This window comes from Bombus bifarius, unplaced genomic scaffold (genome assembly GCF_011952205.1).
Source record: "Bombus bifarius isolate JDL3187 unplaced genomic scaffold, Bbif_JDL3187 scf7180000007978, whole genome shotgun sequence".
In the NCBI taxonomy this organism is placed as follows: Eukaryota; Metazoa; Arthropoda; class Insecta; order Hymenoptera; family Apidae; genus Bombus; species Bombus bifarius.
Genome location: NW_022884363.1, coordinates 4,485,999 through 4,510,751, shown reverse-complemented (window position 1 = coordinate 4,510,751; position 24,753 = coordinate 4,485,999). Strand labels below are relative to the sequence as shown.

General features: G+C 41.7%; 3 protein-coding genes across 5 annotated transcripts in view; all 3 read right to left on the bottom strand.

The window, feature by feature from the left end:
* LOC117204380 overlaps window positions 1-15,897 on the bottom strand; it is a 41,302-nt gene extending 25,405 nt beyond the window's left edge. Inside the window, exons 1-2 of one of the 2 annotated variants that reach the window (XM_033441708.1) lie at window positions 15,488-15,897; window positions 183-293 (exon numbers count right to left, since the gene is read on the bottom strand). In XM_033441708.1, coding sequence (XP_033297599.1) covers window positions 183-293; window positions 15,488-15,558 — 182 coding nt within the window. In that variant the 5' untranslated portion in view covers window positions 15,559-15,897. Of the gene's footprint in view, window positions 1-182; window positions 294-3,752; window positions 3,906-15,487 lie in introns of those variants that run through there. The other variant, XM_033441709.1, reaches the window with a different exon arrangement.
* A 1,500-nt stretch (window positions 15,898-17,397) lies between these two features.
* LOC117204441 (L-lactate dehydrogenase-like) lies at window positions 17,398-20,051 on the bottom strand. The gene is made up of 8 exons (XM_033441844.1): window positions 19,825-20,051; window positions 19,287-19,413; window positions 18,912-19,029; window positions 18,614-18,787; window positions 18,332-18,505; window positions 18,081-18,198; window positions 17,875-17,998; window positions 17,398-17,687 (listed from the first exon to the last, which is right to left on the bottom strand). The coding sequence occupies exons 1-8, from the start codon at window positions 20,049-20,051 to the stop codon at window positions 17,523-17,525; spliced, it is 1,227 nt and encodes a 408-aa protein (XP_033297735.1). The 3' UTR covers window positions 17,398-17,522.
* Window positions 20,052-20,320: 269 nt separating this feature from the next.
* Window positions 20,321-23,916, bottom strand: LOC117204440 (L-lactate dehydrogenase-like). 2 transcript variants are annotated; one of them, XM_033441841.1, is made up of 5 exons: window positions 23,591-23,916; window positions 22,438-22,567; window positions 21,886-22,351; window positions 21,440-21,681; window positions 20,321-21,280 (listed from the first exon to the last, which is right to left on the bottom strand). In XM_033441841.1, the coding sequence occupies exons 1-5, from the start codon at window positions 23,593-23,595 to the stop codon at window positions 21,116-21,118; spliced, it is 1,008 nt and encodes a 335-aa protein (XP_033297732.1). In that variant the 5' UTR covers window positions 23,596-23,916; the 3' UTR covers window positions 20,321-21,115. The 2 variants fall into 2 exon arrangements, with proteins under 2 accessions (XP_033297732.1, XP_033297733.1); XM_033441842.1 differs by having other exon boundaries at window positions 23,673-23,916.
* Window positions 23,917-24,753: the final 837 nt, after the last annotated feature.

Genomic DNA, 24,753 nt, shown 5'->3' with positions numbered 1-24,753 from the left:
TTTGCGAAAGGAACAGAGAGAAAGATTTCGTTTCTTTGTTTTTATCGGTGCGTCTTAATTTCAAGGAGATAGGCTGCGTTATCGCGAGGCGCTATTCTCGACCGGTTAAGGCGTCAACCTTCGGCTCGTGGAGGAAACTTCACCGCGAGAAGATATTCAAATGAACGTATTCATGTACTCACACCCGCTGCTGCTCGTTCAGCCCATATCGATATGTAAAATTGATGAGGTAGTAGACGAACAGGTAGGCCAACAATTCTCGCCAGATTAGCTTGTAAACGGACCCCCGCCATCTGTGAAGAAGAAAAAGAAAAAGAGCTCTGATGAAACGAAGTTTATTATGTAGGTACTTACATAATCGTCACTTTCATGTAATAATCGTATTAAGTATTGACGTCGTATTCTCATCGCTCAACAAATTTATGCACATGGATTTAGATAAGTACGTTTCTCTTTTACGAGCACTATTCTCATTTTACTTATTTCACTTTGCAAAACGCAATGCAAAAACTCACGCTCCTTGGCTCGTGCCCAAAGTTCAAAGATTTGTGTCGATAGGTCGTATCTCATTTAATAATCTCGATGATGCGGCACTTTAGAAAAGGAACTCGTGTAGAATGTGACTGGTTTTGATAGAAATGCAGCAGTAGCGCACAAAAACAAAACGAAATGAGTTCCCTTTTCGATGTTCAACGATTATGATGAAATAGGTATGAGGCGAACGGCTCTTTCGATAGCTGCCATTTTGCTCGTTCAGAAATTAGATTGTAAAGAGTGGAATGTTGTCACGCGATCGTTTCGACGATAACGATAGGAGTCGATCGACGTTGGACACACGCCATTCGGGAACTGTTAAATCCCAGTGAAATGTGTGTCAGGGTTAGACCGATTTTACGAGCTTCGAGAGTACATTGAATTCGCAATATTTTCGTGTCGAAACACTTCACGCATGTGGTCTCAATGCTTTACATTGCAAGTGCACGCTTCTGGATTCATTGTTATTCGTGTATTTTATGGCGTCATTATTGGTTGGGAACGTCGTTGAGAGATATAATTGCGGCAGGCACGTTGAAATCATCGAAGGACGGTTATATCGAAGGTTTCGTCAATACCAATCGCGAAGCGACAATGACTTTAAATTCAAATCCCGCAACTGTAGATAGCACGATGAAACGTAGTGCAAACGAGGCCAAAGTGAAAAGCTGTGGATTATCGACGGCCGTTTCTGTTGTTGTATCTATAATACATTGTTTGGCTGTTGGCTGTAAGTAAACACGTTGACCACGTTTATTTATCGATCGTCAAAAACCTCTTGTATCATAAAATTGTGGTAGGAAATTCTAATATGAAAAAGAATTGTATTTATGCATAAATACAATTCACAAAGGGGAACACAGTTTATTGGCATTGAAATGGCTATGGAGAAAGAAAGCTATGTAAAACCATCTCGGATATCCGGTGCATTGAAAGTACTTTATCCTAGTGTATTCACAAGACCGTAACAAGCGGTAGCGTTCGATCGTGGTTTTCTAATCGTCGACTGGCACACAAGAAGATTCTCAGGAATTGTTTTTCTATCGAGATCTTGCTGGAACATTTTATTTCTTGTCCACGTCGAGTCATCGATCGTTGTAAGAGATTGTACAAACAACGTACGAAATTTACCTGTGAGCGTTATGGATGAAGTTCCTGGAACATGTTTTTTCAATGATGAGATCTTCTCGCGAAGAGTATCAAATTTATATTTTCGGAAATCCCACAGGAAAAAAAAAAAAAAGAAATGATACGTTGGAAACGAGTGAAAGTATAGCGGTACATTTCATATCTTACCACGTACGAATACGTCAAATTCCAACGTTTCTCAAACACGTTTCGAAACATCATAAACAATATTAACACGCTATTCCGAGTACTCGCATAGGACTCTTCTTCCCTGTTTCTCAATAATTTTCGTGGAGAATCGCGACGAAACCGCGACGTGGCTGCAGCAGACGACGAAATCGTTGCGTAACTCCTCGCGCGGAAACATCGTTGCTAGATGAGAAAAATCGCGGTATCTATGAATATCGAGTTATTTCTTTATTTGTATGTCAGTAGGTCATGGTAGAGAAGCATTGTCCCACACCATTCATACGATACGCGACCGCACGCCCGTGAAACCCCCACGTGTATAAGTGCGTGGCGTTGCACGCGTTACGCGACGTTTCTACGTACGTTCGCGAGCCATTACGCCGACACGCGAGCCAAAACGATTGCGCGTCATCGTCGGCCTATTGATTACGGATCGATCTTCTACGATATTTACGAGATTTATCAGGAATATGGAATACCACTGTTTTATGTGAGGATATTTAGACGCACCGTTAACGACCTGCGAAGGCAGTAAACACGTTCATTAACGAGCACAATGATCGATTCATTTGACAGGGAAACAACAATACAGCAGTTAAGTTGTTTTTTCTCCAATTAATCGTTTCGCTAGCCTTTTCATTACTGTGATTTAACGAACTCGACTCCTGTCTCTGATTTGCCCCACTCGGATAAATTCTGCAAACTCATGAAATAGCTGGGTAAATTAGTTTTTTGTAAATCATTCGTCGATCGTAAGATCGATACGTAGATCGTTTCCGATATATCCGTTGGATCGTGTAGATCAACATCCACACGATCTAGGAAGATCTTCCACAGAACAATTTATGAAATAATACGTAATGATGTACAAGGATGAATGTAATTAAGTGGTCGACCCGATGGCGCTGCATATCTAACCGCGTCGTCAAAGATAATGTACATTGCGTCATCGACCGGCTACGATTTACATAAATTTGTACGTTGGATCGCATCTTCGTTCAGCGATACTTTACGGAGCAGGGTACAAACATCGCGAACCACTGCTAAAGGTATTTTCCCATTCGCGTGACTCGCATAATTTTCTACGAATTAGATACATAGTGGTTCCACGTGATCGATAACTGCCGTTTATCACTATAAAAACAGCGTGGTTCACGTCACGTTTAACTATCTAATAACATTACAAATATTTTTATCGCTCTACAAATCTCACATAGAACTTCGAATACTGATGATTTTCATCAAAACGAATAGTCTTTGAATCGCACGTATATAGAGTACAACAAACCTTAATACTCATCGTGTGAAAAATACGCTTTTCCAATAATTTCAAACTCGACCTCCCCAAAAAACTGTTCACTCTTTTCTTCTTCTATACCGCTCACGAGTTGTAATTTTACATTAAAACATAAAAATAATTGAAATTATTCCGTTTATACCTATCCGTCAATACGGGTGTGGAGAGTAGCATGAGCCTCGTAAATTTCCTGTGTAATAAATTCAGATCCCCCGCCGGGCGACAGACATTTTTTATCAGCGTCAAAAGATTCCACCAGAATGGAAATAGAAGCGAAGAAGACGTTGATGCAGGTCGTAAAGATTGACGTTCGAAGCGAGAAGTTAACGATGTACGCGCGTAGTCGAGTTAAAACGCGTATGTTCATCCCCGAGTGAATGGGCAAGGGCTGTCTTATAGCAGACCAGATGTCGAGCATTTATGCACGATCGTTATAACATAATGCCGTAGCGGTGATTTAGCCTGGCGCAAAAGTATTTCCTTTTTCGTCCTTTCTCCGCTTGCTCATGGTTGTCGCGGTTTCAGAACACGAAATCAGCCGTAGCGCGGTTAAACCTCGCGTGTTTCTGTAACTCCGAATAGAGTTTAAACCGCTGTTGCTTACCTCTGATTGCCGTGCTGCAAATGCCACGGACAAGACGCGTTCGCGGTATGATCTTAATCATTCACTCCGGTTTCCATCGATGCGCGAAGTTTCTTCACATTTCCAGTGTTTACGTAACAACTGTTTAACGCCGCGAGAGAAATTTGGAGCGATGTTTCTACGCCGAGTGTTGTTATTACACTTTATGTTTGCGGTAATCGTTTTTGTCGCTTCAAAAGCAAAACAGTTAAGAAACGGAAAGCAATTTATCGATAGTTTCGCATGCGAACTTTTTCTATAATTAGCCGATGAATTTCGAGGAAGGTTAATACAAATACCGGTCGGAGACGGCCAAAGACGCGTAGGAAGTGACTGGTGAGCTATAACTGCTTTCGTAGCACCGCGGAATGCTAAATATTGCTGAAACGTGAGTCACCGTTGCATTTGCTCCGCTAAATAGCCAACAATACTCTCTACCTTCGCTAAGTCGATTATCTATCGTAGCTGCGCCACCATGGGCACGAACTGTGCGACAGCGTTCGCGAAACGATCTAGATCGCGATCTCTGTAATGCCGCCAGGCGGTCGCCACTTTTTCACAGTGTAACAGGACGGTAATAAACTTTGGTTAATTTACGCGATCCGTATTATAATGTATATCTCGTTGCGAGACTTCGTGCGTCGTTTGACACGTTAACGGCGAAACAGCTGCGCTTTCGTAGCATAGCGTAAACGCGGCAATTCCGTCAGGTTACGAAATAATTACACGTGGAACATCATCTTGGAAACGTAACCAGAAAAACGTTTGTTCGCTCTCAAATAATTTTACTGGCAATTTTAGAACGGTGGATCGATTCGTTTCTCAATTGCTTTACCACACGAGAAACGTTTATCGAGAATCAACGTGGTATGCCAATTTTATTACCAGGCTGTGAATATTTTTGCACATGCGTATTTTTATGAATATAGATACCGTCAAATCTTCTATAAATGGGTAAAAATCTGCAATCTATTTATTACCGATGCGAAGACGCTGGACATCGTACACGAGCGATGTCGCGTGTCCCAGCGCACGGAAGGCACTTTAGATGAACGAGGAAAGGCAAGACGATAAAACAACAACACTATACAACGAAGTTGCTCCGGTAAGAGGGAAATAAGGAGCTTGATCCACGCTCCTGGATGGCGTAAAGTAACGGTCCACCGGTCAAGGCTCGCCAAGGCCTTTTATCGTTCTTGTCGACCAGACTACATTATACTTCTCTCTACGATTTCGTTTCTTAGGTTCTCGTTTCTCTCCATCTTTCCGGATTCTTCGTGCACTTCGCTGAATTCACACGAGCGTACGTTTTTGCACCGCTCTCGAGCAAGAGTTACATCACTCTGATTTACCAAAACGGCTCGTTCGTGCGATACGAAAGCGGAAGTGAAATAATAATCACGACATGGATGCTGAAACATGGTCGAATCGCCTGTTCCATCTTTTCTAGGTTGTACGTGCTTTACAAGCGTTAGTGAATTATTTATGAATGGCCGCGGGAACTTGTCTTATTGTTTGTTTTCTTATTCAAAGAAGCTGATGGGTACTAGGGTTCTTTCAATGACATAATCCATCCATTTAGATTCTTCTTGCTGGATGTTGAAAAAAGATTTCTTTAACATTTGAGACCAATTGGATAGTTAGACCAAAGGGATGTGGTAAAATGCGCTTTTGAAAATTTCCCGCTACGGAGAGTGCAGTGGGAAATGAGACGTAACATCAAAATTGCATTCTCATATAAAGACATTATAATCTGGTACGCTATTTGTTTTTCGAACCGATGGATTCTTTGTTCTAAAGTTGGTGATTTCAACTACGTATTTAGAATTCGTCATGATCCCACCGCAATACATCAAGCCATCGATGAAGAGATATCCGTTTCCTCCTGTGTTTTTCATGGTCACGGTCATTGAAGCCTACACGTACCTTCTCTACGCCCTCCAAATGCTTCGATAAACATCTTAATCGCATTTTTTATGTTTGAAACTGCATAAATACTTCTCAGAAAGAAATTACCCAGCTTCATTTTATTAGAAGGATATCTTAGCAGAACGCTGTACGGAGTGCACAGAAAAATCTGCTGGAAACAGTGTTGCATAATTAAGCTTTCAAACGGCTGAATCACGAGATTAAAAATGTATTTCCTGCAATCTTTACGACGGTGTATCGACGAGTGCAAGGTTCACTCGTTGTTAGATCCGATCGAAATGTATTTTACGATAGTTCCTTGCTCCGATCCGTTTACCCGACATTGAAGGATAGGTCTGCATTGAATTATGCTAACGTCTGCTAAAACGAGCATTGCAAACGGATTCTCTTGTTCTAGAGGCTAAAGTACGCTTAAGCGCTTCTATAAACGCTTCGTTTGTAAGAAGCTCGAAGCTTCTGGTCGAGCAAGAAAGGAACGTAGAGGAAACGAGCCTCTCGGGATATAGTAGACGAGCCAACTACGGTTCCGTGAGGTGGAATGCGATAACTAGTCGAACTCCTCGCGACTCGTCGACTCTATCTTTTTTATTTATCCGTTCGAAGATCTTTTTTTCCATTTGTTGGAAGACAATAACCGAGGAAGGTGGATCCACGACGATGAACAGTGGCTCGCTGAACGATCCTTGGCTGGGCAGAAGCACCACCTTCTTCGAGGCGTTTCCAATGATTTATGGATCGTTGAAATCGCAGCTCAATGCATGATTTATGGAGTTCTCATCGTGATGGCCGTTTGAGAGAAATATGAATTGTGTTCGGAGCCGATTTACTCGAACCTTTGAACGAGCCAGACGTGACCGCTTTGAAATATGCGGAGCTATTCATTGAAAGTTCAAGCGGAAAGGAATTCGAAAGATGCAAAAACTTTTGCGATTGTTTGTCAACGTATCTTTATTCTATATAGAATTTCTTATTAGTAAATAACGGATTAGCATTTTGGTAATAAGTTAGAATAGACAGACTCGTGTATTTTTATCACTGTACAAGATCAGAATCTGAAAAGTGACTTCAAGTGTAGCAAGTGATTCAACGCTGCGATCTTGTACCAGGAAGAGAACTCATCCGCCTACGAACGTTGCGGTCGGTCTCGTAACGAGAACGAATCTTGATAAGTATTGTTACGAAAGCCAACTCGGAACAGGTGGTCGAAGAACCGATACTGACATGAAGCTGTGGATTAGCGAATAATATAGATGTATTTCGATCTTCTCGCTGTTAACTCAGCATCACTATATCACCAGTGACAGATACCGATTTGCGTCTGTAATCACACACGATTGTCTTCGACAATAACAAAAACATCGTTGCATGCAAACGTCAACGCGTGCATGCAGGTATTGGCAATAGCTTTTAAACGTGTTTTCTAATTTGACAACTGAGTTATTAGATTTTCAAATGCATTGATTTCATAATTATGTAGGAACTTGCTTGCACTCTGTAAATATGAAAAGAGGAGAATCGATCTTTTCCAACAAATGCAAAGCAACTCTCGAGAAATAAGATTATCCTATTTCCGATTCTGATGGATTGGGTCTTTCCCATTATGCGGCTGCGTCAAGAACAGACGCATAATACGCGATATCTCGAAATCATCATCTCTAAAGATACAACCAGATTCGATAGCAGAATTCCGAAAGAAAAAAAAAAAACACGGTTTCGACGTAATTTCCTCCATCAGAAGACGCTGGCTATAATCCCATGAAAGCAATTGCGGAAGTACGCGGCATGGCCAGTTTACATAAGCGCGGCGGACGATTAGCATCGACCATTTGGTTGCTAATTAATCGCATTGTGAGGAAGAACGTTGATTCGACTGTTGAAAATTACGCTCCGCTGGGCTACAAGACATATGCAGTTGCTAGAGAATCACGCGAGAAACGCGAACCATCCTACTGTTTGCATTACTAACGAGTTTATGCCATTTGATGAACGTTTCTCGATTAATTCCAGAAAGGTAAATCAAACCGGCTAGTCGTAGAAGGAAACGATCCTGTAGATTACGATTTACGATCTCGAGTGTCGATGATGTGATCAAAGAATAAAGACTTGCTGTCTTCCTGTTAATGGGTAAGTGTCATCAGTTCCAAACAATTCGAAGAATTTTTGGAATGAATTGATCGCCTGATTATCATAAGTGGTTCCTAAGTGGCTGTTGACCGCTGGTCAAACACTTATTCGGCATTACAAAACACCTTCAAAAGATGTCTAGTAATAGAGTACTCAAACATTGACGGTTTATTATGCCGACAATGTCAAGAGGAATGCATTTCTTACCAGATACTCGTACTAAATTCTTTTTCCCTATTATAGAATGGAACGACACATTCTCTTCCCGTTCTTCAGACCATGAGAATAATTAAATCGCATATTGACTAGTGTTTAGATGAGCGTTATACATACCGATGAGTTTGATTGACAGTGACACAGTTACGAGCAACCTTGTATCTCGAACCGAGGTGCGAGAAGTGCGTCGATTATGCGTGGAAGGTACTCGCGGGTATTGCGTGTGTGCCTTTGGCTGTCGTGCCAAACATCCAACGTTCGTATCATGTCTTTTATCGTCGTTCGAACAGAAGAAAAATATTACACTGATCAATTTTTCGTTTCTGATGATCATTTATCAATACTTCTGCTCCAATACGGCGGAAGTTTCGAACGATCAACGAATTTCTTAATCATAGAGAAAATACGAGTTTATTTTGTTTATTGATGAGCTCGATACGTACTCGCTATCTGCCGTTTCCGAGGATCTTCCTGTTTATTTTATTTTAAGGAAACGTGGAGTCAAATAAATGCCAGACGCAAGGTCAATTCTGGGTACGATCAGGTGGTTCGTCGATATTCATGGGATGACTCACGAATTCGTCGCTCCATTTGACTTACTGATTTTCAGGAGGTTCGACGAAGACTGAATATTTTCTTAATCGTTATTTTTATTTCTACACGTTCATCTATACGGGGGTCTCAATACTGGTACAAAGTAGGTTGTTAGTTAAAACGTTCCTTGTTGAGGACAACGAAACGTAAATAGCGTGGAAGACGTCTCTGTCAGATATGCGAGATTATATCTTAGCTCGTACGTATTTCGCAAGAGTTACTGTGCAAGTGTTTTAGTTAAAACAAGTGGCGCCTCTTTTTCTTTATGAGGACAGAGAAAGACAGAAGTTTCTCCTCGGTCTCGCGACTTTTCCAACGACCTCGTTTTGCATCTGTCGATCAAATGAAAATCATTTGACTCGTTCTGAAAAGCCTCATCGGCATATTGATCGGCCGGTAGTCTCCTTCACCTTTCGGCAAGAAAATCATCATCAAGGCAACAAATTGTAATTGATTCCTCGCTCTAAGCAAGATAATACCAATGCGGGCAACAAGGACGCGAGGCTACAAAACGTTGCATAACTAACGCCGGTCACGCTCCACGGAGTGATGCTCCTCGTTCGTCCTCACTTTGGCAAACTTCTCGGTCGCTTCCTTGATATCGACGCTTCCGTGCACGTGAAATTGGCCCTCTGTCCAAACAATAGAGATTCTCGTTCCTCTATTCTATGTGCCGTATTTTGAAAACATAAATTTCTATAGCAACGTTCGACTTGAAGAAGAAACGAATCTAGTACTAAGTTAAGTTGCATAATTAATACGATATTGGGATATGTAATAGAACAGTCGTGGATATAGATAAGAGTAAAATTTAGATAATGGAACATAGCAATTTTTCTCACATAAGACCAGATTTACTAAACAATCTTGATCCTTCTATGTCAGAAAAATTCTCAGAAGGCAATAAAAATCTCTCCCTTGAGTAGAAAATATAATATTCTGTTCATAGAATAAACTGTTCAATATTATCTTTAACCTGAAACAGCTATCATCGATAATACCAGGAACTCCATATCTTTGAGAAAACGCGGATTCCTTGAACATTTGAAATATGACAGACCCGACTAAGTAAATCAGAATCCACGAGCCATCCAATTGCATCCAAAAGGCAATACGCATTCGAAGGCAGGCAGGTGCTGGTGATATTCACTACCGAGGAGCAGAAGATACGACCGGTAAGCCTCGGTCACGCTGTGATCTCGGGGACGGTTTCACATTTTAATTAGTAAACGAGCAAAGCTGAGTACCCGTCACACGTCTGGCAGTAAAACGTTTATTTCGCCATTGCTCCTCGCAAAGGAGCTTCGCTCGTCCCTGTGTCGTGTCGTTTAACCCGCGTACGCGTACTCTTCTGCGGCCCGATCAAGGACCAATGGAAACTATTCACAAGTGTCTTCGCGGAAGAGAAAACGAGTTCCCTGTTCTTGTTCCGCGCCTGTGCCCGCCCGAAAAACGTCTATCCCCTCTTGCAAGCATTGAGATGCAGATCAGACAAATCGCAGGACTTTCTTAAGTCAAAGTGTAACATACGAAAGTAAATTTTAATGGAATAACTCTTATGAAATATCTCTTATGACAGAAATATTTATGTGGCTGTTAATAGTCTCAGAAATTGTGAAAATACGCTACTTCTTGATACAATAGTTTTCTGATTTATCAAAGCTTGTAAATTAATGTAGGCATCGAGTATCTTGCGGTAAAAAAAAAGAAGCGAATAGAAAAATGGGTTGTTGTAGTGACTTCTGAATAATTGACGTCAACTATAGAAGTCGGTAATAGGTATTTTACAACACAAAAGAACTGAAAAGTTTGTAATCAATTTTTGAGCCAGCATCTGACACTGTAAATCGTTAGACTAAATTGTTTCTTCTTAGACGTGTTCAGTTTCTTCCGGGAAATGATCAAGCAAGTGCACATACAATCCTTGCTGATGAGGGAAAACAAATGGTCGCGAATAGAAGTGCATGGAAACAATTAAACAGTTCTTATACGTGTAAGGTTTTTACACTTATTCTCGCTCGTTCTTTGTGCTTCCACAGGCTTTGTGTTTGTGTTCCAAGGGCAAACAAAAATTTGGCTTCAACTTCGCAAATATTACCAGAATTTAATTTATTTTGCAAGTCTCGGAACGCACAAATTATTAAGGAAATTGCTCCAGGATGATCCTGGGAGGAAGGAAGGGAATTCTGGTCCACCCGATGTTTCTAGGAGGTTCGATAGCGCGTTCGCATAAGTACAAACATACTCGCAAGCAATCCGGTGCACGTACACACACCTGTACTCTGGCGTGCGAGAAACGCGCGCGCGTCCGCGCTTAGTACCCGCTGCAGTCCGCGGAAGACAAGAGAGGTGAACGAAATGTGTGTCATACACTAGGAGCGTGTGTGCGGTGCGCGGTCTGTGTCTCATTGTCATTCGGCGTAGTGCGAATGCAACAACGTTCGTGCACCCGGTTCGATGCAGCCTCGTGAAAGAAACGAAGACGGCGCGAGGCAGCGTTAAATTCGCGAGAGAGGCGCGCACCACTCGACACAACTCAACACGACAGGACACGACAGGACGGTGTGTCGTCGCGACACACGAGCACGAACGTGACCAATCGGTAGCGTCGTTTCGACGCGCCGCCGACCACCGATGCGCGCCGCTGCAATACGGACTAACCGATCCCGGCTTTTTGCATTCTTATGAGACGCTCCTGATCGTCCAATTTGAGAGACAATGGCCTAGTTCCCCGAGCTCGCGCCATTGCACGATTCCTCACGGTCGCCGATCGAAGAAAGTTGTCGCGTTCGGCTGTTCGATCGTCGCCGATCGTCGTCGTCTTGATATTTAGACTGCAAGTAATTTCATATTTGCAAAGAATTTTAGCACAATTTGTAACGTTTACGAATGTATATGAGCGATGGATTATCGGTAGGAATTCTCTCTTTTCGTGTTTTATCGCCATTCGCGCGATTCGAGTTATCAGCATCGGATGGGAAATATTTTCCACGTGAAATCAGACAGAGTTTCTCGCTGTGCGTCTTTTTACAGATAATTCTACGTGGTAATGCTTTCGTAAAGTAAGTGCGCACGGTGTTTCGTTCGGTATGCTAAATTGATTTCACTCCGTTAGAAATTCTATTTCCGAGTTGGCGCCGGCGATGAGGGATCGAGAAGAACCGCGGCGAACGAGAAATATGACGAGTCATTTGAAATCAGGCAAGAATTCCTGGATTTCACTTTTTCGCGAGCTTGCAGACGAATATCGTCATCCTGCCGCTTTATCTTGGTCAGTCTTCCGTGCACCGTGAAAACCGTTCTTGCTTTCACGCGTGCGATTCGCTGCCATAGTTCTTCCGTTCACGCGCTAGGCCTATTTAGCGCGCGTGATCGGCGCAACTGTTACGCGTCCATGTGTATACAGGTATACACGTTGGTGGCTCTATATCGATGCTCGGATTCTAAACCTGGCAAAACATCAGAAAAATAAACACCCGCGAACTTCTACCGTTGCCTATCGTGTCTATCGTAGTGGTCGGTTTAACTTCTTCTAGCTCATAATCTACACGCGAACGCACTATTTCTAACCGTCAATCAGAAATCGACTTAATGACCACGCTTCTAACCTCATAACAGATCGGCAAGCCTCGAGAATTCATACGGTTAATGATTACCATCCCAGCGGAGAATCAGCCGCGATTTTCTATTCCTGGATAGTGGATTTGTATTTATAGATCGTTCTGGACTCTCCTGGGTATTTATAGATCTTCGATCGCGTCATTCTCTTTGGTTGCCCAGTCCGGTAGGCGGATAGGAAAGCTGGTATGGACTGTTCCGGAAGACTTACACGAGAAAAAGAAGCTTCTCGCATGCCGGTTCCATCTCGACTAGCGTGAAACTCTACGGTATCAGGAACCGTATATTGAAACTGCAAGATTTTCTGTATGCCTGCCTCTTTACGACCATTCCTTGTCTTTTTGCCTCTCTATTACGTGATATTTTTATAGTGAAGGCGTATTGGTAGATGAGTACGTACGATCGAAGAACATTTGCAGTATACACACGATGAAATAAAAGGTAAAATGGCACAACCTTGAGATACACGGCAGAAGTCCCCCTGTTCTTTGGGTTCGTTCAACACGTTTGCCTCGCAAGCCAACGGTATAATCTATTGCGAAAATGATTTAGCTGCCAGTATGTAAATCAGCATGCAACGATACACGGTACGTCAAGTACCTTGGCTGAAAATACAATACTTATTCAGAAGAGAAAGATCGAATACGAATATTGGAATTGCACAGCGATATCGAAACAATTAGCTTTTGGACATTGTACTTATTCGTGAACGTTCTGAGCTTGCTGAGCTCGATGGTAAATTACAGCCAACTACACGGCAATATCTCCTCTGAATCGAGCATGAAATACCTACAGATTGCATTCGTACAGATACCAGCGGTGACACTACGGTATCGTTTTGCGTGCGCTATCACGAAAGTGTTTTCTATTTCTGGAAGTTGCTGGTTATTTATAGATAGTCGTCGGTCGTCGCTATTACTCTGCGTGCAAGGAGTGTGTCGCGCGGCGTGTAACGAGCCTAGGAAAGCGAGATCTTACGTGAAAGCCGTTAAGGCCGTTTTCAAGCTGGCGCCCACAGTCCGGAGAGAAACCGAGATCAACCGAGGATCCACCAACGCCGCGGCTCTAAAGGTCGTGGAAATGTCAATAAACGAGCTTCGGCAAGGACGTTGCAAATCGTATGCAACGATATTCCGACTACGATTATGCGTTTTCACGAACAATCACGAGCGAGGAATTCGCGATGCGATTCTGCGTCGACAGAATTTACCTTGCGTCACGAAATTTTTATTAATGTCTTTGATTAATACCCGGTCGTTTATTTCAACCGCAGAAAATTATAGAAAATTATAGATTTTTTTCACCTGTCGATTATTAAGTCGAGTCATGTTGGTATCACGTAGAAAGACATTTCCGCGTAACTGATGTAAAATCTGGACAAGATACTAAACGGGGAAACCGATTTTACTCGTGATTCTACACGTGCATCACGTGCTTCTTCCGTCAGTCTATTGACAGACTTAGGTTTGCGTTTCGCGCGTTCACAAATGTAGCTATGTCGATACCGTTGAACGGATACTATTTAATCAAGTGATTCTGTATGTCTGTTGTCCCGTTCTGAGAACTCTGGCTAGCACGATGTTTAGACTTCGACGGGTAGACAAACCCGTCTTTAACTGTACAGATGATCATCGAACATTTACATAAGATTCATTGTATAACATATAATTTAGCGCCATTGGATCTACGCGAGCATTGATGTCATCGAGTTCTGAGCAAAGTTGTGTAATGAATGGATAGTTTTCCTAAACGGAAATTAAGTCGACCATCGACGATAAATAATATTTAAAAGATCCTAACAACATCGTGTCGACACGAAAAATTTACATAAATAAGTTAAAAAAGAAAAAAAACGAAACTTTGAACAAGTCCATATTCATATCGAGTACGGTTAGATGAATCAGTATCTAGATAATATAATACAATTGAACGGTACACAATAAACGTGGCACGACATAGGGGTATTCAAATACTACCGTTTCATTTGGTCGTAAGCGACAACTGGAACGAAAATCCCGTGGCAGAAGAGTACAGAAACAGCGTACCGATATTCCACGTAACGTTCGAGTCGTTACGGCTAAAATCAATGTATCGACGACCTTATTTCCTTAAAACGTACAGGCAAGCGTTGACCGAGCACCATTTCTGTGCTAGCGGGTTTTACGTGCTCCGCTACTGTGATTCATATAACCGTACGTTCTGAGGGAAAAAAATCAGGACAATTTCTGTTTCGACGCGTACCAGCCTGTTCCACGACCATCTAACGTATCGCTCGTAAAGATAGCGAATCGATCGAACGACAAATATAAAAAAACGAGGAAAATAGAACAACGATCAGAAAAGTCTATACGTTATTGGTTTTCCTTATTTTCTACACGTGCGTTTACAGAATCCTTGTCCAAGGACTCGGCTAGCCTCTCCTTCTTCTCCTCCTATGCAGCCGGGCTCTAAATCGAGAACACAGTACATCGAGTCGAAAGTTAAACGTTGCACAACGATCCACTGGTCACAATATCGCAATATCTTCGTCTTACATGGCATGCCGACTATGTAAACTGTCTAGAAGCGTGCTCCAGTATCTTGGAACGCTTGGCTCGGGCGCACGCGTGTCGAAAGTTTTGCTCGCTTTGCTATTTTCATACGTTTCTGCTCAAAATACGAATCACGAATCGTGACAATTTTGCAAGTCCATTCTCGTTACAGAACGTCTCCGTTTACTTTACGTAGAGGAACGCGAGCGTGTACGAATTTTAGCCAGAGAGACCGGTCGAACAGACCGTCGCGTCTCGTCCTCTTTCGTAGTCAGCGTGAAATTAATCCACCGTAAGGAAAGTGAGAGCACCACCTTTTCGATGTTCCGTGTGTGTCGAGAACCGTCCGTAACCTACCGTGTCGCGTTGTTTCCTACTGTTCCGAGCTGCGAGACGATAATGTCGCGACTCGCGACCAAAGAACGTGGTGGAGTCGATGAAGGGACAAAGTGCAGATAGCGCGAGCAGTGGTGTTCTAACGATCGAGGATAGAGAACAGAGCAGAATGAAAACAACTACAGACAACGTAGCTTGACAAACTTGTTGCTAAGGCCTCGTAGTGCGCATCAGATTTGTTCAACCTGTCACACTGTCACCAAATTTCTGACCAATCTCGATAGCGTGTACGAATCGTAAAATTCGTCTGATTTCGCGTAAAGAAACGAACGATCGTTCGGGGGAAAGAAATCGATATCGTAAACTCACTTGACCAGGATCCTCCAGAAGCAACCGAAGCTGGAGCCGTTTGGCACTTCGCTCGCGTACGATATAGTCATTTTCTACTTGACCAGGTATACACCGTCCCTATCGCGTTTCTATCTTCTTCCTGTGTTTCGATTTCCTCCGCCACTTGTTCCTATCGTTCGATTTAGTTGGTACCTCGCACCGTGCCGTTGGTGTTTCCGGTGGAGAAGTTGTACACTCGCGCACATACGGCGCGCGGGCCGCTGAGTCTTTCGCCAATCCTTGATGATCGAGGTTCGATTACCGGGTTCTATCAGGTGTTTCACGTTCGGCTTACCATCAGGAAGCTTCTAACACGAATAAACGGAACCAGCTGACCGGACGGACCGACTGTCTGCTGACTGAGCTCCACTGACAGACGACAGGACCAACAGAGAACGGGGCCCGGCTACCACCTCCACCTGGGCCTCAGTACCGTGTAAACGTGTCTTGTTACCTTGCTCCTTTGCCGATCGTTTTGTACACTCGAGCCGAGATTACTTTTTTCTTTTATTTTCTTATAACAATTTATCTTAATTTTTATGGACTCTGTATTTGACGCGATCGATGGTAAAAGTCGTTAACATGGTAATATTAAAAACGGCATATCGTATTAAGAATACTGATTGATGCAGTAAGCGTACTAGCGGATACTTTAATATTTTGGAAAGCTTTGTTCTAAAATTAAAATTCATTAGATTCATCAGTGCTGTACTCTCGAGCAAAGGTTCGTCAAGCTTATCAACTATAAGTTCCAGGCTCGGTTTGCCAAGCAAACAGATTGTCGTTTGTAAAATATTTTCCTTGCTAATTACGATTCCTGGAGACACGTCGAGGTCCCAAGGCACGCGTCCAGTCCGAAACGATCGAAAGAATTTCTATTGGTCGACAAAAGGATTCGCGCGCGTGTTACGACACAATTCACGAAGAATTCTTTTAAAAATCAATGACACGCCTCGCCTTTCAAATGGATCTGCTTTCGAACCAAGTAAAAGGAGAGCGTTTCTGACCTGGTGTTTTCTTCTTTGCTCGATATCAAGACGACTACTTATTTTCACAATTCCTGCTTCTTCTTCTTACGTTTTTAAATCAGAGATATCGCGTTAATCCTTCTTTTCTTATCCCTTCATTAATCTTTAACTGATAATCTCCTCAGGTGATTAGAACCATCAAACTTCTCGATAATCTCGAGATCTTTGTGGTTGCGAACAGATTTTATAACGATGCAACATTTTGTTCGGAGAACTCTAAACGCTCTCAAACGAGAATTCTTCGAAAAATAGCGCTGTTCTTACGGCACTGTTAGCGTTCGAATGCTGTAACATCGCGGCTCGTGCGGCTGTCGCCTTACCCGAGCATTTCAATGCGACATCTCGCGGTCGATCTCCACACTGTTCTCTCACCTTGCCGTGGCCTAGCCTGCGGCGGAATCGCGACCTTCTGGTACCATCCACCGGTCACCTATTGCCTTTTTTACGTGTACCATAGGGAACGCACCTATTCGCGTAATCTGAAAATTGTGTACTAATGCTGAATTTTAGCGAAATACTTAAATCCTTGATGCAACAACAGAGCTATGAATTTGAATTTTCATTTGAAAAAATATCGTTTTAAGAATGAGTTCAGGGAACTCATGCGTATGCAAATCGGCGAAATATCCTTTAATGTTCTTCGGGACATCTGTAGATAGGTCATTGACGTCATCGATTGGATGAAAACGACATCAGTGATTCACAAATGAGGAGAGAAAAAAAAGGCGGGTAGACGCGGGCTTCGTCATCGCACGTATTTGACTCGTGCTTCGAGACAGGCTGCGATTGCAGGTGAGATAAGTCGGGGAAGTAGTTTGAATGTTATTTTTCTCTCGTTGAAATAATCGATCGAAAGCCGCGAATATGTAATATTCGATCATTTATCGAGCAGCGTGGCACATTATATATTTAAGTACACTTTTTACAAAAAAGTTAATCATCACAATTAAACAATACGATATTATTTAGAAAGACGATTCGAACGATCACGTTTTGATATCCTTTTGCACGTTGTATACAACGTTCGCTGATGTTTGAAACAATTTCTTCTCGAATTCTGTAATTCGCATTCGCACGATATTCGTGACGCCATTCTCACCTATGGAACAGGGCAGCGACAAGAAAATCTCTTGACAAACTTCGTGATGACCCTACAAACGAAATTTGTCCAATCAAAATCGACTAGAGATATTATAAGATTCAAAGCAATCTTCTGCGTAGAACTGTCTAGTCCTTATCACGTCTGATCTGAAATTTTTATGTAATCGACTTCGATCACAAAGTACGATCTGAGTCACAGTTTAAGTAAAAAGTTTAGGCTCAAAGTTTAATTAATACTTGAACTAAAGTTGAAACCGGTATAACCGTCTGCGAGTTGGACAGAATAGCCGTTACGATGTGAGCAACCGAAAGGCCAATTGCTGTGTTGGAATATCCCTTCAAACACCTAACCGTGGCGCCACTGGAAAACAAGGAAAAAATTCATTTTGCCGATTCTTTCTACCAATTTGAGATATAATAGGAAACAGGAGGCTAGAGCTCACAGTCTGACGACTTCCTTGGAAATTTCGAACCATCTTTCTTCGTCGGTTTCGAGGCCGATATTCGGCAGAATGTCGCGAAATTGCACACCAGCGACATTTATTCCAGACCAGAGTGGAACTAGGAAACGTCAAACGGACTTAAACAGACGCGATACGTAACGTGTGCTTTCTCCTCCGTCAAAATGTAAAAAATTAGATCACGTAGAGTACGCGTCGAATTCGCCGCAAACGTGGCCGATTTTCGAACTCACCCTGACTGTCCCCGTGCTCGCCGATGATGTACGCGTGAACCGAGCTCGGTGCTATCCCTATACGATCAGCGATTAAGTAACGAAACCTTGCTGAATCGAGACTAGTCCCACTTCCGATTATTCGGCCGGCCGGTAGTCCGCTCACTTTCCACGTTATCCACGATAAAATGTCAACTGAAAGTAAAAGTTCCGTTTCTACTCGCGGCTTAACATTGACTTCGATGTATTGTCTTCCGTTGTACAGATAAATCTGAAGATTTCTCTTTTTATGTTATACTTAACCTGGGTTACTGACGATCACGAACACAGCATTCGGACTATAACTAACCAAAGTAGGTATAATGTTCTTCATAATCTCCGAATTGCGTTGTACCAAATCTAACCGCGATTCACCTTTCTTTTGTCTCGCGCCCGCAGTTATAACGATCACCTTCGAGTTGCTTGTAATACAAAAGTCTGAAACAACATTCTTCTTATTCCTCTATCTGTTTAATCATTTACCACGCTCTTTATAATTAAACCTTCGTCGTGAAAGTTGTCACATGCTCAATGAAACTATTTTTAAAGTAAACATCGTTACCTGTGTCGAAATCTATGCGTGGATCTCCTAAAAATACCGCGCCGTGATTAAAATCCATTCCTTCCCCCTCCAGCTTCTTCGGGAATGCATCGACTATCGCAATGTGCGGGGTGATGTTCTGCGATGAAGCAACGGAAAAATTACAAATGCCCAAGTGACTCGACGTGACTTTCCATTATCGAGAATGCACGTGTATGTAACACGAGGACATTTTCCAGGACTTCTGTCATATTCCTGGACTTAGTTGCCGCGGATTTACTACGTGAGACGTCTATCGAACTTTCACTCGTGTTCAAAATAAACTCGATAGTCTCGAACGTTTGATAAGTTCGTCGTTCAAGGGTCGAAAAATGTAAAAGATTGGTACCGATGTACCTGGAAGAGAAGCGAGTTCGCGCAGGCCACGCCGACCATTCCCGAACCTACGATCGTCACCTTGTGACAGCAATCTCGTACTGGTTCCGCAAACTTGCAAAGCAGCTCTTCCTTCAGACATGGTGGTCTGAAATGAAAAGTTATCATTTTATCGTAACACTGGTACACCTTCTGTCAATTCGACATTCACGATGCATTTGTCCAGTTACGACATATGAAATGAGTGGTATTTTGCGTTTAAAAGAGGCTACAGTCTTGTTGGTACGATTCCAAGCTATGTATTTTTAATGAAGATCAACTTCTCGGAATTCCAATTCTTAATGTACTTTTCAATATTCTTTCTTTATTGGCTCTTTGCGTTATATTTAATGATCGTATTTTTATACTGACTTAATATTTAAGAAAGAACTTGGTAAATTGTTTAATTTCAATGTAACAAAGAAGTAATTTGAGATATGCATTTTATACGTAGAATTCCAATGTTAAATAGGTGTTAAAGAAAGAGCGGTCAGTAGGTAAAGGAGTATAGATCGCTTACACGAAACTGACCGCTCTCTGTAAATCGTTTCCAGCGGTGGCGTCTTTGCCAAAATCAGCGGACGCGATTTTCTTCGTCTTGCCACCGGCGAAAATGTCCTTTAGTATCGTTGGCGGTAAACTACGACGAAAGTGTTTGCTGGCAAAGCTTCTCCTCGATATCGTACATATCGTACATTTCACACATGCCGGCAGCGACGAAATCGACAGCATGCGCGACAAAACCATTGCTTCTAACACCTGATGATTTTGTTTAATTCCCGTGTCCCCTCTATCGCGAAAAATGTCACATCGCACAAGGTTAATTGACGTTTCATTAAAAAGAAGGCGCTGCCGATCATAACGCGCCTAGTGAATCGTCATTGCGTCGGTTTATCAATTGTTAAACAATCCATGGTTACAAGGATTCGATTTCAGCGCATGATTGTGATAGATTCATCTTATAATAACAAACAGTCGTATGACAAATCTTAAGATAAAAATAATCGTTTCATTGGCTTAGCTAAACAGTATTGATTTATTATATCACTGGTATAAATATACAAGACAATGTGTGATACGTTTGATAACAGGATCAATTAGGAAATAGTACTCTAGATTTCGTATGAAAATACAGATCAGTCTATGCGAGTTTCGTGAGGTAGACATTGAACATTTTGAGAATCGTCTGATATCTCTGACAAGTATAAGATAAACATAAATTACGAATCAATTTAAATTTCTATTTCAAGTTCTGTCTGATAGTCGTATCGTGGCTGATAATTGTTTATCGTACATATTTGTACTTCGACTTATCGATTAAGTATCTTGTCTTGCGTCAAATCATAATTACGTACATCGTAAAATTAGTGTATCATATAACTTATATATGATAATAATATAATTAGTACGTTATAATATATAATGTCGTATTAAACCAACTGAATGCAATCAAATTTGTTGTAAATGTTAAACATCGATACAACAGTAATTAATACTTCGTGGTCACGCGAACACATATTTTCTTTATACAAAAGATTATTCTAATTGTTGAATCATTTATATCATTCATCAAATCAGAGCGTGTTTTTTTGGCGTGTTTATGCATATAAATAAAATTTAAATATTTTTAATAGCACTCTTAAGTATTGGCCACATGAACTTAAGTAATAAACTGTAAGTAGAAACCAAAGGTGCTTGTCAAGAATCAATACTTTGAGTGCATAAACACACACGACATTGAGTTACAAGATGATTGATTCCCTTTGTTTAGGAGAAAGAGTTATTTCAACGCGCAAAATGAAACGAATTATTTAAAATTTTAAGTCCTTTTGCACGTCGTGCATCATATCGGCTGACTGGTGCAGAAGAGCAGTCTCGCCCTCTGTTAACTTCTGTTGAACAACGCACGAGACACCACTTTCACCCAAGGTGCAAGGCAGAGACAAGAACACGTCCTTCTTGATTCCGTGGTATCCCTGAAAACAATCGAATATGAGGATCATTGCTCACTGAACGATGAGTTCAGCAACAAACAATTTTTTAAACGTCTAGACGTTTCAGCAACTCATTTTGCAATCCACGATGATACTACAATCGCGCGTTACTTATATAAGAAACACGAGTTATCGACTTACGGTAACCATGGTAGATACGGCGTGAACTTGGTTGGAGTTTCGCAATATAGCAGACGCGAGATTCGCAACGCTCAAACCAATAGCCCACGATGTGTAACCCTTTAGTTTGATCACCTCGTATGCGCTATCTACAACCTGTTTGTGCAGTTCACCCCAATTCTCAGTGTCTTTGTCCGTACCAACGTTTTCGTTGAGGTCGCGCAACCTGACGCCAGCAACGTTCACTCCAGACCATACGGGTACTGAAAATAATAATGAAACGAATATTATAAACTACCAGCAGTCTATAAAAATACATTTCACTCGTCGTTCACGTGAAAATTCGGTAAAATTACGATTTAAGTTTGATAACGCGACACTTTGTTTCCTTATCACAGATAACAATCGTTAATCAGCTGTGAGCACTAAAAAACCAATCAACCTTTGAATATTGCGCATCAACGTACCACTCGTATCGCCATGCTCTCCGATAATCCAGCCGTGACAGGATGTGGGTGCGACGTTCAATTTCTGCGACAAAAGGAAACGGAATCGGGCGGAGTCCAGATTGGTTCCACTTCCAATCACTCGGTTCTTTGGCAGGCCTGAAAGCTTCCACGCCACGTAGGTCAAAATGTCTACCGGGTTCGAGACGATTAAGAGAATCGTGTCCGGGCTATATTTGACTAGCTGCGGGATGATGCCTTTGAAGATATCTGTGTTTCTTTGAACAAGATCCAGCCTCGTCTCGCCTTCCCTTTGACGAGCACCGGCGGTCACAACGCATAAACTAGAATTCGCTGTAGCAGAGTAATCGGTACTGGCGTTGATCTTCGCGTTTTTCAAGAACGCGCTACCGTGTTGCAAATCCATCATCTCTCCCTTTAGCTTATCCGCCATTACATCTACGAGCACCAAATCGCTCGAAACATTCTGCAATACGAAAAAAATTCAAATTTCGGTTGTAGATTGTTGTTTAGTAAATTATAAATATTCAGATTTCGGAATGTAAAACTTACGTCTGTTAAGATGCTGAAAGCACAAGCCATACCGACTTGGCCGACGCCGACCACGGTAACTTTGTTTTTTCCCGTGGCAACCGGCTCTATCACCGTGTTTAATAATTTATTTTTCAACAATGCCATTCTCCTAGAAAAAATTATTATATTGTCTAATGTGTAATAGGCTAGCTGATTCTTATCTACTTTTGAATTTTCTGCACGCAAAGGTCGATGAAGGTCAAAAAGGTCATAGCGTGCGCTCGTGCTATTGCGAAAATTTTAGAAACGTTCTATTGTTACAAAAATGTGCTTCAATCAGCGTATGTGTCAGAATAGCTACTCTTTGTATTGCAAGAATTCCTAACGTTTTATTTTTTTGCTTATCAGTCTCTCAAAGCCGGAAAGGTTACGAAAATTTCAGAGTTTCAAAATTTCGTGACCTCTCCATCTTCCAAATGATACGTTTCGTTCATGCAAAGAATAGAGGAAGAAAAAATAGAATATGTTAGTCACAAAAAAAAAGAAGAAGAAAACAAGAAAAAAAGAAAGAAGAATACAATAAAAATAATGTCGTTAATTTTTAATTACATGGCGCTTTATATATTTACACTTAGACGAATTAGAAATGAATTTTTACCAGTTTGGCTTAAAGCAGCTAGGTAGGAAGCGACATTTTTCCTTGTTCATAGTTATCTATTCGTTTACTATATCGATTACGTGAATGAAACGTAGAACGTAGATAATACAAGCAAGCTCTGAAGGTGTCACTAGTAGTACGTCAAGCACGTGTACCAACGTTCAAAGTTATACGTACTATAGAAATGCAGGTTACACAGGAAACTGCAAGCAATTACTCAAATAAATCAAACTAAGAAACTACAAACAACATCGAGAACAGATATTAGTACCCATCACCGCTAGAATACGCTAGCAAAACGAGCGAACTAATTCTGTTAATTAAGTATCACCAAGTGAACAATTCACGGAATACAGAACTGTGCTGTGACCCAGTTTCTTCTATGGGAATGGTGCCCCACATCGCGTAACAGGATTCATCCTTATACGACGCGTCGTTATACACTAACTTTCAAACATCGACACATCGACTAATCTCGCCGTATAATAACTTGAAACGCGACGAACGTAAAGAATAAAACATATATACACTAACCTCATAGTTGCTTTAAGAAAGAAAAACAGAAAGCAGAGAAAGAAATGAAGCTAACACCAAGCAGGTTATTTGGGCGGTTTACCAGGAGGTCCGTACGTCCAACTTGTCTGACAGCTCAGAGACTTCTGTTTGCTAAGGTGACCTTGCCCCCGCCTTTTATACCTCCCATAGGCTTCAGCCGGCGCGTTGGGGCTGATGAAACCGGTAATACAACCGAGTATCGCCGAAATGATAAATTCGCGTTCGGTTTTTCCGATAAATTTTCACATTGACCCCGTGTCACGTGTCGATCGTTCACGCGTCGCGTGGACGTTACTTCGAATTCATCGGTAACTTGGCTGATGCGGCGAAGTACGTAGATCGCGGCATAGATTTTCGGAAATTAAAGGTGACGTTGCGCACGCGTCGTATGACGCAACGTGCGTTCCTTTTTCCCCGAGAAACAGTGTCTATCGATCCATGTGGTGCTTTCTTCTCGATCCCCACTGCGCGGCTAATAAAAATCAGCTTTCAGGATGTGTGTCGTTTTAAGGGGACTAAAAATACATACGATTGGGGTCCGTGGAATGCTATCTAACTGGATATTTTGTTTGGACTTAGTACTGCGTTAAATTTACTCGAACTGTTTTCATAAAGATTTATATAATTTGAAAAGGGAGTTCTTGTGGATCTAATCGACGCGCTCGATTATTTTTATAGTGGAATTTTAGAGGTAATGGGATTTTAAAACTCTAGGGAACATATGTAAGTATGTTGTATTTATTAATTAGCTTAATTTTGTATGTCTGGATTCATCCGTCAGAAATTTTATTGAAACTGTTTCTCCAATTTTCATTATCATCGCTCCAAAAACTGATAATGCAAAGAGTGATGTCATTCTCGGCAATCATAGTTTAAGTTTCATCGCGGTGGAATGTACATGACAATTGAATGAAACGATTAGGATTGACCAATCCCGTTGAACAACATTTGCTACAAGAGGAATCCCGCGAGAAACAATAGACTTATTTAAAAACTCGTGTGCAAAAAATTAAACCTCGTCTAGTACTTATCTCGAATCAGAGTAGAGCATCCACCAACTTTTTTTATCGAATAATCTTGTCGATAGTATGCCGCAGATATAATATCGGCGCGTACATTTTGCGCGAATCTGCTGGTTTGTT